Source organism: Otolemur garnettii, unplaced genomic scaffold (genome assembly GCF_000181295.1).
Source record: "Otolemur garnettii isolate 467f Iridium unplaced genomic scaffold, OtoGar3 scaffold00138, whole genome shotgun sequence".
Lineage (NCBI taxonomy): Eukaryota > Metazoa > Chordata > Mammalia > Primates > Galagidae > Otolemur > Otolemur garnettii.
Genome location: NW_003852533.1, coordinates 3,007,186 through 3,020,688, shown reverse-complemented (window position 1 = coordinate 3,020,688; position 13,503 = coordinate 3,007,186). Strand labels below are relative to the sequence as shown.

Genomic DNA, 13,503 nt, shown 5'->3' with positions numbered 1-13,503 from the left:
GGGACTACAGGGGCCTGCCACAACACCTGGCTGCTTTTTACTTGCAGTTCAGCCAGGGCTCAGTTTGAACCCGCCACCCTCAGTATATGGGGCCAGCGCCCTACTCACCGAGCCACAGGCGCCGCCCAGTGAATTATTATACTTCCTATCTAAGGATAAGCTACATAGTACCAGCAGAGAACCTTAGTTTCTTTACTTTTTCAGAGACGGTCTCCCTCTATGTACCAGGCCAGAGTGCAGCGGTGACCACAGGCTACTATAGCCTGGAGCTCCTGGGCTCAGGCGATCCTCCCTCCTCAGCCTCCTGAGTAGCTGGGACCACAGGGTCCTGCCACCACACCTGGGTCTCATTATGTTGCCCAGGACGTCTATATTCATTCCTGGCCTCCAGCGATCCTCCCACCTCAGGCTCCCAAAGTGCTATGGTTACAGGTGTGAGTCACTGCACCTGGCCAAAACTTAGTTTTTACTAAGAAATTATGATGCCTCTATATTAGATGAAAACAAATATTCCCTCAGTTATCATTGTAATTCTTGTGACATGAAATTCTCCATCTACAGGCATCTCAAGTCTGCTATGAAGCCCTGGAGACTGCTCACGCACTGCACTCACCACTGTACTGCAGAGGCCAAATCAGGTCTGAAGAGGGGAAAAAACAGGACAAAGAACAAGAGCGCCTTGAATTTTTGGTTAATAATAAAACAGTTACTAAGAAAAAATAGTAATTGCTGAAAACCAGGAAAAACGCTTCACCACCTATTTCTAATAAACTACATATCTCCCCAGTAATTACGACTTGCAGAGGCCAAAACAGCTGTGGGAAGAACACTGGCACTCGAAGTTTCTCTTGGCCTTAGAAGCGTTTCTTCTGCATACTTAATGACTAATCACAAGACCTACACATTTCTAAATGATGACGGTGTCATCTCATTGCGTGGAGCTCATCATCTTGAGGGCAGAAATATAAATACTCCATTGCTCAGCTTTACCTAATCCGTCTTTGTATGTGAGTTTTGAGTTTCTGAAGCCTCCCTCACTGAGCCTTTCCTGCTCTGACTGGTGCGCACCCCCTCCCCAAACTCCCAAACAGAACAATTCTCATTTCATAGTCACCAAGTTGCATCTGGAAAGAAACTGACAGATCTGGTAGACTGAGTAAACAGACTTGCTAGTCAGTAAAGAACACCTTAAAGTCGTGTATCTGTCACTGCGTCCCTCCCTCTCCCGCCCCTGCCTGTGTGATGAACAAATAACCTCAAAGCTGTTTCCGTAAATACAGGAATGGAAAAAGTGAGTGTGTGGATACTCGCTTAGATGGAGGCAGGCTGGCTTTGTAATTAAGGCCACCAGGATGTGAGTAAAACCAACAGGGACACTTGTTTATTGCCCACATCACGTTAGTCAGCGACTGGGAACATCCATCCAGTGTTCACCATAATCAGACTCTCAAATACAAAGAACCAAGCATTAAGAGAGCTTGTATGTCACAAAGCACTACAATGAACAGTGGTTCAAAGGTTCAAATGGTTTAGACTCAAACATGAATTACAACCCCACACTACCCTAAGCACAAAAGGCAGTAGCCAGCCTCCACCTTGAAAGTTTCACATCTCATGAAGACGAGTTCTGATGACTGACTCACTCAAGAAGCTCAAACTGCCAGTGTCCTCTCTGTTCTAGCATTTTTGTTGTTGTTGCAGTTTGGCTGGGGCCGGGTTTGAACCCGCCACCCTCGGTATATGGGGCCGGTGGCCTATTCACTGAGCCATAGGCACCACCCTGTTTCTAGCATTTTTTAACTAATAAAGGTCCTAGGTTTCACAGATTAAAAGGTAATCACAGGGTGGCACTTGTGGCTCAAAGGATTAGGGCGCTGGTCCCATATACGGGAGGTGGCAGGTTCAAACCCGGCCCTGGCCAAAAACTGCAAAAAAAAAAAAAAAAAAAAGATAACTATATAACTCATTTCTGTAACATTTGTCCTTCCATAAACACTCACTCTTGGCCCAACCCCTCCTTACCTCACTCCAAATATAAAAGAGTAAAGCAGCCTAAGAAGACAACTCAGCCAGAATTAGCAGAGTCACATGCTCATGTGAGCCTTTCCTCTCGGTTATAAGCTGGACCTGGTGACGGACTTCCAGCAAGTGTGGAGAAATGATAGGATATCACTTACAGTCTCCTGCTTTGCTGGCTCTGTTTTATGTGCCTGCCCACTGTGAGGGACACCAGCCCCCAGGCTGTGAGACAGAGGTGTCTACACAGCAAGGAGCTGAAACAGGCCTCCAGTCAACAGCCAGAGAGGAATTAAACCTTGCCAGCTACCACATGAACAAACTTGGAAGCAACTGCCTCCCCCACCAATCCAGCCTTCAGATGAGACCACCCTCCCATCACCAGTCTGAGCATGCCTCAGTGAGGCCGCCTTAAACTAAGCCACGTCGGCATTTCTGACTCAGAGAAACTGTGAAAGTAATACGTTTGCTGTTTCAAGTATCAAATTTGTTACATACTCATGGATAATTAATACAGCTAATACTTAACTTGCTACAAAAATATGTTTGAGACTAAACATACAATCATTCTCAGTGCTGGCAGCTACTCTAGCCTGCCACTTGGTATGACTCTAACCTGGGGAAACATCAGAAAGGGCGTTAGAATGGTGCAGTGGACACCCTCAAAGGGTGGGGCATCGGGACAGGAGAGGAATCGCGGGGCCAACTCTCACCCTCAGAAGGTCAGTCTCCCTCACCAAGCCTGACACCTACTTTCAGTGCGTCCCCTTCGTTGCCATCCATCACTTCGAGAATCAGTGCAGCCAAGATGTTAAAGCCTTGACAGTATCCAACATTTTTGTTCCATCGGGCGTAGGCCAGCAGCACCCGCTTCAGTACCACCCTGTCCTGCTCAGCCTCCTGGCCACAGTAAGAGCTGCAGCCTGTGCGGTGAAGGTCCTAGAATGGGAGCGAAACGATACGTTCAAAAAGTAACTCCTAATACTCCCTACCAAAAAAATACTCAGTTTTTTTTTTTTTTTTAGAGACAGAGCCTCACTTTATCGCCCTCAGTAGAGTGCCATGGCAGCATCACACAGCTCACAGCAACTTCCAACTCCTGGGCCTAGGTGATGCTCTTGCCTCAGCCTCCCGAGTAGCTGGGACTACAGGCGCTCGCCAAAATGCCTGGCTATTTTGTTGTTGCAGTTCGGCCAGGGCCAGGTGTGAACCCACCACCCTCGGTATATGGGGTCGGCGCCCTACTCACTGAGCCACAGGCGCCGCCCCAGTTATTTTTTGACAATTAAAGAGTCAAATTATCAATATGTATTTTAGATTTTAAAAATATACAGTAAAACCTCTGTAAGTTGACACACACACACACACACCCCACCAGGGGACTGGAACAAACTGATCAACAGAGGTGGTCAGCACAGGGAACGAGGCCTGCTGGACTGGTAAGTGCATGTGGTGCACGTCCGTCTATGAAAGTTTGGTCAACTTACGGAGGTGGTCAGTGTGGGGAGGGGTCAGCCGTGGAGGTTCTGCTGAATGTGAACCTTGCACACACGAGCCAAGCACTTTCTTTAGCTTTTTCTTTCTCCTAACATTTTCTAACATGTTATCTAAAAGATTTCTAAGAAAATTTCCACATAATGTGTTTCAAGAACTGACACAAAAACTGCCTCAGAATTAGCAAAAAATCAAATAATTTCATACAGATTGACAGTTTTAACAATATTCCTTAGATACATTCATCACCTCAACATGTGTATTAATGTTAATATTATTCCTTTCACAAAAAATGGTATATTTAAGCTATTAAAACTCTAAATAATGCTAAGGAATAAAATCAAAATAGCAAAAAGCACAATCGCCACTGCATAGAGACCAAAAAATTATTCTATTCAATTAGTTTTATGAATTTGTGTGAGGGCAGAAACATTTGCTGGGCTCTAGGATTTCAGTCTGTGATTTAATTACCATGCAGAGATGATGATTTTCAGGAGCTAAAGTCATTTTACTGACATGTAAAATAAAAGATCCTCTTAACATGATTATTATAAAATGTGCATTGCTTTAATTCACAAGTCAAAGAGAGAGAAAATATTTTAAAAGAGATACTTCATCTCTGTGAGGCAGATTCTGAAATTTCAAATAAACAGCTGAAATGTGGTTAATGCAAGGTTTTTTAGTATGCAGTGTAAAAATTCCATAATTTTTTAGCGTTTGTCTGAAGCAGACCAAGTTAGATCAGTAAGTAACTAGTTAGTACTCCCTAAAAAAAGCATCTTCAAATATGCCAAAACATTAGCCCATCTTGTGGTGGCCAAAATTTGGATGAAACCACTTTCTTTTTAAAACCCCAGCTTAGCTTCACACTGTAATGTACTCATATGAAATCAAAACCATGTGCTGGAGCCTTACATAAGAGGATAATGCTGGGATCAGAGTAGTCTGCGTCCTCAGCTTCCAGCACCAGGCTCTAACAAACTGTAATAACCCAGCAGACAAACCACAACTACCTCTAGGGCTGGCCTCAACCTGCAACCCTTTGGCTTAAAGTAGACCCACCAGTCCACATAACTTTCTTTATAAACTGACAGTTAAGAAACCATCAAAGCCCCTAGTAAGACCCAAATGATTCTAATATGAAATATGCATCCTGTTAAATTTCTTTATCAGTGACTTTGATGTAAAAACCTGTTTGGCCATACTGACCCATATTAAAGAAAGGAGAGAGGAATGTCAATCTCCTATCACGGGAGGAAAGCAAACAAGATGTGAATGGAAGCTCATTCACAAACGTTTTCTTCTTACTGGAAACATTTAACTTGTGAACAAAGTTCCCCATAAAAAAGCTGTTAACTAATGACAAAGCATAAAACATACAGATATTCCCACAATAAGGCAGGGATCATTTGCTCCTCTGTCCAAAAAACATGTGGCTCTCAGAGTCTTTGTTCTGTGTGGGCGACAGGCCATGCCCAGGGGCGTTACCTTGACTATCTGAATTCCCATCGAGTCGTCGTCAGGGTTACTCCTTTCATTGAATGTGAAACGCATGGTCTTGTCCCAGTCGATGGCAATACTGTGCAAGTAATGGTCTGCCAAGGTCAACCACACCTAAAAATCACACGGATGAATTAGAACGCTCAAGCAGAATACATAATTTCACAGTGACTGCATCTGACGAGAAAGGGGAAGTGTTCCTTGGCCAGAAACGGCTGGCTGGCAAGCAGAAATCTACAGGAGCCTCGGGGAGGCTTGTGCTGTACTGAACTGCATCGCTCAGGCCTCTGACCCTTTCAGTCAGTATCTGCTGCGCTCCTGTTGTGTCAAGCAATAATCAAGGTACCAGAAACACTGTTAAGAAAACAAACCGAAAAGGTTTTCAAATTTTATTTCAGTTTTCAACATAGGCTTGTTGTACAATACTCCAGATTGCTCTCTGCTCTTAGGCAAGAGTCACCTGGTCACTCATGGGGAACAGGCCTTTTCTCACCACGGTGTGGCCTCCGCCTGTAAATCATCCTTCCCTTTAGCGATACACACAAAACTGACACGTGGGCTCCCGTAATAACTTTTTTTTAAAGAATCACTGAATATTTTTACTTCTTTGATCATCTTATCCAGAAAATCTGTTTCTGAAAGATGTATTTACGATGTATTTCATAATGCCATTTTTAGTGTATATTTTGAGGAACCCTCTGTTCAAATTCTAGAAGCATAAAGACTGAGTTTATAAATTAATAACCTAAGAGTGCATTTCAACTTTTGGTATTTGGACATAATTTAGCAGAAATGGCATTGCTTAACATCTCTGACCAAACCTCTCTTCTGTACATCAGAATATACACGAAGGTCCACTTGATACCTTCAACTTAGATGTCTGACAGATATCTCAGCCTTAACAGGTCCAAACCAATCACTTAAGCTCATCCCCCCAATGGTACAGACACACACACACCTGCTCCCCCCATAGCAACTGTTCTCTGGTCACTCTGGCCCAAATCTGGACGTTTTCTGTGACAGCCCTCTTAGACCTTCCATTCAATCCAACGGGAATTTATGAGCCTTTACAACATGGTAGATCTGACCCCTTCTCTCCATCTCCACAGCCACAGCAGGAGACCTGCCTGAATTATTGCAACTCTCCTCCTGGTCTCCCTGCTCCGTCCTGGTCTCTCACGTTCTCTAGTCAGTAGCCAGAGCAGCCCAGGCTGACCGTAAGTCAGGGCATGTCCCCTCCCTGCTCAGAACTTCCCGCGCTTCCTGTCTCTCACAGAGCAAGAGCCCAAGCCCCACTGTAGCCTCCCCCATCCTACTGCTCTGCCACCTCCAAGCACCACACCCCCGCCTGCCTCCCTTCTGCCCCCACTCAGATACTCCAGAGACGTCCCGGCCTGAGGGCTGAGGGTGTCTGCCCGGCTCCCTGTTGGAAGGGCCTTTACCCGGCTGACTGCTTACTCCCTGCAGGGCCCTGCTCAAACATCACCTTGCTATTTAAAATCCCACCTACTAAGCCCTTTGCTCCCACACCCTCCCAGTTTTTTTCTGTTTTATTTTTATCCATGACACTTTCATTTTATCCATTACCATGTGACATACTTTATATTTTATTCATTGTAAGCTCCACGAGGACAAAAACTTTGGTCTGTTTTGTTTTCCCACTGCTACATCCCTAGAACCTAGAACAGTAGCAGGCACAGAAAAGACAATAAATACCTGCCGCGTGAATGAAGTGAAGAGGCAGGTTTTAAAGCACTAAATCTAGAACACAGTCTCTAAAGGCAGCGTGATGGCCCTGCTCGGCCCTGCTCGGCCCTGCTCGGCCCTGCTCGGCCCTGCTCGGCCCTGCTCAGCCCTGCTCAGCCCTGCTCAGCCCTGCTCGGCCCTCCGGCCTCCCTACCTTTCTTCTCCATTCCTTCGGTATCCCTGTGGACAGTCTGGCAACGGCCTTGAGAGCATCATACCACTAGGATCAAAAAAGAATAACATCAGCCTGGGTAGGCACATTTCAAACTTTCTCACATTTTAACATCCATAGAGTATGAGGGGCATTATGACAGTTTTGAGATGCACAAGAATCAAGAGACATAAAATCCGCACAGACAGAAACAAATGAAGCCCTCCCAGCAACACCAGCGAGCTGAGCTATCTGAAACCTGCACTGGTGAACCAGAAAGGACGCTGTCAACTCTGTTTCTTGGAAGTCAAATAATGGACCGTAACACAAACTGTCTCAAAACTTTCGTAGTGACCCATGTATCGCAAAATTTGAACAGCACACTGAGGGTAACAGCCAAAGATTCTTGCAGCCAAAAGTGATCAGTGACCAAAAGTAAAGTTACCTGCTGAAAACCATTTTGGCCTAAAGATGGCTCAAGAGTGAACTTCAACTTTGTATCAACTCCTAAAAAAGAAAGATACATAAATAGCTATTACTTTTTAAGACAAGTTATATCTAACATACAAGTAAAATCTTAATTCTCCTGAATCATCATAAACTTTCTAAAAGTTTTCAAACTAAATTTTAGTCAGTTTTGTCAAAATAAAAAGCTAATTGATTATTAAAACAGGAAAATATGTCATGGCAATAGAAGGGAGCTTATCACGAGGGCTGGTGGTTCCCACAGCTGCCTGGAGCAGTGCAAACCGAAAACCCACACCACAGGCCTGGAGTCACCCAGACCTCCGCTCAGCTTTGGTTCCTGGACTTAAACAAATCACTTAACCTGCCAGCCTCAGTTGCCTTTTTCCTTTTTTTTTTCTTTTTTTTTAAGAAACAAGGTCGCACTATATTGCCTGGGCTGGAGCACAGCTGTGATCATGGCACGCTGCATCCTGGAGCCCCTGGCCTGAGTAACTGGGACGACAGGCCTATCCCACAATGCCGGGTTTCAATTCTTTTGTCTTTAAAATGAGGATTACAATGTCTATCTCAGAGGACTATCATGGTGATTAACTACAAATCACCTAGCACAGTGTAATTAATATTTGTGAAATTTAGAAAGAGAATTCTCTACTTACAGAGTTTGTTTTTCTAGGACACTTACCTGGACTCATATAATACTAAGGAGACGTCAATGGAGTATCAAATGCTATAAAATAATATCACTGACTCTTCTCTCTTATGGAATGACCAATTATGACAATTCCATGTGGGAGATGTTCATGTATCTTTAAATTTTATCTCAATATAGTCTATTTTAAATTCTATCTTGAGAAGACAGTATGTTTATTAAATTATAGACTACAAGCTAAAAATAGAACTGACTTCAAGTAACCTGCAACTTTAGATAAACTTCTTTGACTGGAATCCCAAACCTACAAATAGAAGTAAATAAATGGGAAAATATATAAAGAATCTATGTTTAATGCTCGTATTGGGCTTTTATTTGGGATTCCACATAAAAATTATGTGTTGTTACGGAAGTGAAAAAGCATCATGGTTTTTACTACCACTTAAATTCTATTTTTAAAAAATCAAGTCTCAAAATGCTATGTATTCTTTTTCTATAACTTCACAATCAATGAAATGACATTTTTTTTTTTTTTTTTTGAGACAGAGCCTCAAGCTGTCCCCCTGGGTAGAGTGCCGTGGCATTACAGCTCACAGCAACCTCCAACTCCTGGGCTCAAGCGAGTCTCCTGCCTCCGCCTCCCAAGTAGCTGGGACCACAGGCGCCCGCCACAACGCCCGGCTATTTTTTGGTTGCAGCCATCATTGTTGTTTGGCGGGTCCGGGCTGGGGATTTGAACCCGCCACCTTAGGTGTACGTGGCTGGCGCCTTAGCCGGTTGAGCTATAGGCGCCGAGCCTGAAATGACATTTTAAGTCACTCTTTAGAAGACATTGTTCAAAAGTTCAAGGCCCAAGAAACACCAAACATCAATAACATTCAGTTTTACAAATTGTTGTGCTTCTCCAGCAGCTGACGGCAGATTGGGCACACTGATAACCTCCACACAACTCCCACTGCCCAGGGGCTGGTGTGGAGAGGAACAGCCCTCAAAATATATAAAACAACAACAGTCAAGTAGACGGGCCTTTGTAAACAAACACACACATGGAGTCCAGAGGCCGGCAAGGGCGCATCTGATTTGCCCAAGCCCACGACAGCAGGCAGACGGCCTCGTGGGCCTTGGAAGGACGCTGCGAATACTGAGTTGGGTCCCAGATTTACAAAGGCGAGTTGAGGGGGAGTCCCAGGCATCCAATCAATGTCTTGATATTTTGTTTTCAAAGCTTCAAGGAGCAAAACCATATTCGGCTTGGATAGTTAAGATTTTATCGTCCAAAGGACTGTTAAGTACCCCCACGGATCCTCATCCCGCTAAGATGGTTTACTGAAGGGCTGCCCCAGAGCAGAGCAGTGACAAGTGGCCGCAGGGTCCGCCAGCTCCAGAGCTGCCGCCTCCCAGCGAGGGTGCTGTCCAGACCGGGGGTGCTGAACGGAGGCGCGGCGGGCAGGATGTTTGCTCGGTCCTAACAAAGCCCGGGGAGGCGGCCTCGCAGACGCGCTCTACCGCACTAAAGCCCCACATTCCGGGTCAGCACCGCCGGGCACCTGCCAGAGTCACGCAGATTCACTGCGCGTGTGGAAACCAGCTGGGGTTAGTTCGCCAAAACCACACCTGCCCGTCCTCTCGTAATCACAAATGAGTAAGAGGGTTTAATTGAGAGTGACCATTCCTTGCATGCACGCAAAAGCTTAAATCAGGTCATCTTCACTGCCCTTTCTTATAACTTGAAGAAGGGCAAGGTGGTTTATGTTTCATCCGATAATCACAGCTGTTCCAGGTTCAGAAATACAAAACACTTCTAACGTGGGAAGGAGATTAAAAATAAAAGTAAAAGAAGATGAGGAATAAATACCACAGCCTCTGCAACTAGATACTTCCTAGGGGAGAAAAACAAAGGAGCCACGAGGTTGGGAAAGGCAGCGGCGAGCTCCCTGTCCCGGACTCGGAGCCTGGGCTCCTCCCGCTCTGCGCAGCGAGTCCCCAGGGTCCCAGCAGGCGCCTCCCGGGACAGGTGGCGCTTCGTCCGCGCCAGGGCCCAGCTCTGCAAACCCAGGGAGGCAGGGCGGCTGGGCCGGGGAGGCGACACGGGGGGAGCAGGGACGTGCAGACGCGGGCTGCGGGGGCTAAAACAGGCCAGGCTAGGCCCGCAGCACAGCCCCACGCGGCACCCAGGAGCTCAGTGCGCGCAGCCCCCGCGCCCCGGACGCAGGGGCCCCAGGCAAACGCCCTGTTTTCCCCTTCACAGTCGCCGCCTCCCGCTGCCCCCGACCCCTCACTGAAGCCCGCGCCGCTCTCTCCGCCCCGCACACCGCGATCCCACTCAGGCTCCCCGCGGGCCCGTGGAACAAGCAACGGCGAGGCCTCCGCAGGGGCAGCTGCCCCACCTCCCCGGCCCCGCGCGCGCCTCCCCGGCCCCGCGAGCGCCCCGCCCTCCCAGGCCCTCCGCGCCCGCCCGGCCTCACCCGGCTCCAGGGTGCAGAGCAGACGCGGGGCGGTGCGGGCGATGCAGCTGCGCTTCTTGAGCACATTGCTCAGGATGGTGCCCACGCCGCCGCCGCCGCCGCCCTGCCGCCTCGGGCATCTTCCCCCGCGCCTCAGGGAGCCGGTCAGCTTGTCCTGCCGCATCCACCGTCCGCCTCGGGCCGGGCTGCCCCGCCGACCTCACGGCTTCGCTGGTGGGGCTCGGCACGGGCACGGCCGAGGGGCCTGCGGGAGCCGCGACAACGCAGCCGGCGCTCTGGGTCGAGGGAGCTGCCAGGCCCCGCGAGAGCCGCCGAGCGCAGCGCAGCCGCGGGCACCTGCAGTGCGGAGCCGGCGCGGCCAGGGCGGCAGGGGCGGGGCCGAGCGCAGCGGGGTGGGGCGGAGCCTAGCGCAGTGGGGGCGGGGCTGAGGCGGCGGGAGGCGGGAGCCGAGGTGGTGGGGCGGGGCTGAGCGCAGCAGGGCGGAGCCGGGTTGGAGAGGGCGGAGCCGAGGGCGGGGAGGCGGGGGCAGGGCGGCCGGAGCCCCCGGGAGCTGCGTGGGGGGCGGGGGGAGCGGCGGAGCTTTGGACAGGAAACAGCGGCGGAGAATTCGCGCTTCTGCAAAGACCCGGGAGGGGCTGGAGGGGACACCAGAGAGCCTTAGATGCACCTGCCCCGGTGTCTCAGCGCCTCGAAAGGGGCGTCCACTGGCCACACGACGAATCTGGCAGAAGGGGAGCCCGAGCGTCACCCCGATTGTCTTGAAGTCTTTTCCCGGCGGCGTAGAGGAGTATAGGAGACATGAAAAACAATCTTAGAAAAATGGCCTTCAAGAAAACTGTGCCCATTTAAAGCAATTTTAAAAGGGAGTGTTTCCTCATCTCTCCAGCCAGATTTTAGTAGTTCTGAACTACTGACCGTCACTACGGTTAAAAAAAAAAAAAAAGAAAGAAAAATCAAGCTCAACCTAACAATATTCACCAGTGGAGTGTTGTTTCTTTTTTTAATTTCAATAGATTTAAGGATACAAGGGGGTGTTTGGTTACACAATGACTGGCTCTTAGCCAGGCAATGACTGTGCGCAGCAGGTCACTTTCCCTCCCTCGCCCCTCCCAGTCTCGTCCCCTCAGGATCCGCCCTTACACCTCCCTGTGCGCCCCGCTCCGCTCCGAGACCTACAGGCAGGACGGGCAGATTTTCACCAATGGAACATTTACCATAAAAATGAGTGAGGAAGGAAAGGGTGTGGGGGGATAGAAAAATATTTGTGTATGCCATTTAGAAATAGAAACACCAGATAGACAATCAAAAACGAATATTCAAAAAAGTTATAGAAGAGGGAACCACGAGGAGGAGACAGGAATGGAAAACGGAACCCTCTCTTGATGTGCCGATTTTAGAATAACATACCTCATTAAAAATATTAGTAAGTTAAAAAAAATTTTCTTTTTTTTTTTGCCGTTTTGGGCCAGGGCTGGATTTGAACCCACCACCTCCAGCATATGGGGCTGCCGCCCTAGTAAGTTAAATTTTAAAAGCCAGCATGGTGGCACACGACTGTAGCCCCAGCTACCTGGGAGCCCAGGAGCTCAAGGTTGCAGTGAGCTAAGATCAGGTTACCATGCAACACAGTGAGACCCCATCTCAAAAAAAAGAAAAAAAAAAAAGTCCACTAATTAGGTTTAAAGTGCAGTAAGGTCAACGCAGCAGCAATGGACACTCCCAGCACCCAGAATGTGGTCTCTAAAGACCATTCTGCACAAAAAGCTCCTTTGTGGAGTGGCTGACTCCAGGTCTGGACCAGAACAAGTACAAGATGAGTCTGAAACATCTTAATGAACTTAGAAAGGAAAAAAATGCTCCGAGATTAATGGGGTCATGTCAAAAAGACACAAGAGCTGCTAAAAAGGCTGCTACCTATTGTCCAAAAGTGTGTTTCAACATCAAAAGTAGTGCCTGCTATCAACTGAAAAAATATTGAATATTTTTAAAATGCTTTCATAATATTCTAAACAAGACAGAAAAAGAAGTCCTTCCGACAACTCTGGCACACTTGATTTTTGTAATCAGCAGATGCTCCCCAATTTAAGAACATCCAAAGTGGTACAACTCTAAGAATGAGATGAGCCATCTGCAGAAGCAAACCAGGCAGTGCAGGGCAGGTGAGCTACCCCGTGGAGCTGCCTGACTGAGGTGAAGATGCTTTGGAAAAGGCAGCACGTTGGGAGAGGAAGTCATGGCTTCACCTGGTTGTACTGTTTAGCTCACATCTCCTAACCTTTAACAGCACGCTCAGAAATCTACCCTCCACCAGACTAACGCTTTACAGGTTGGTACATGTTTATATGCCGCAGCTTTCTCTTAATTTTAAGAAGATACTCACTGCTTTTCCAGCCTCTCAGTTGTCCTGAGAACAGAAGGAAGAGGTCTGATGTTTGCCTTTGTCGGCCGGTTTTATACTGAGCACCACAAAATGCCCTTGGAGCTGAGAGGGCAGTGAACACCCTGATCAAAGGGATAGAACTGGCAGAGAGGGAAGATCTGGGGCAGGAGCTGGTGACTCCCAGGGCCCTCGTCTGCTCAAACCTTAGAGGGTTTTGTGTTCTGTTTCACAAGAGAAGCTGTTCACACTCAGCTTCCAGCACTGGGCCAGCCAAGAAGAGAAACAACTGGCTGTGCTCAATAGCCCTGTCCGTGGAGTGGGGAGAAGGCCTGGCTCCCGGGGCTGTGTGATGCATGCTGCTCAGACCATCCAGCTCCTTGGACGCTGTGCTGACTGAACAAACCACTGACTGTGACTTGGCTTCCCATATAGACTGTGTTGCACAGGAGAGAGTGGACTGACCAGTAAACAACAGTCAATCCCAGCCAGGGCTATGGCTCACACCGTGATCCCAGCACTCTGGGAGGCTGAGGCAGGTGGATCGCCTGAGCTCAGGAGTTCAAGACTAGCCTGTACAAGACTGAGACCCCATCTCTACTAAAAATAGAAAAGACTGGCTCGGCACCTGTGGCTC

The 13,503-nt window shown here is 48.1% G+C and overlaps 1 protein-coding gene across 1 annotated transcript in view; it reads right to left on the bottom strand.

Annotated features, from left to right (window-relative positions):
* The window catches only part of TBC1D30 (TBC1 domain family member 30), a 71,225-nt gene that overhangs the window by 29,255 nt on the left and 28,467 nt on the right, over positions 1–13,503 (bottom strand). Inside the window, exons 3-6 of the mRNA XM_023518414.1 lie at positions 7,353–7,414; positions 6,911–6,976; positions 4,999–5,124; positions 2,770–2,955 (exon numbers count right to left, since the gene is read on the bottom strand). Of these exons, the coding sequence (XP_023374182.1) occupies positions 2,770–2,955; positions 4,999–5,064 (252 nt within the window). The 5' untranslated portion in view covers positions 5,065–5,124; positions 6,911–6,976; positions 7,353–7,414. The remainder of the gene's footprint in view (positions 1–2,769; positions 2,956–4,998; positions 5,125–6,910; positions 6,977–7,352; positions 7,415–13,503) is intronic.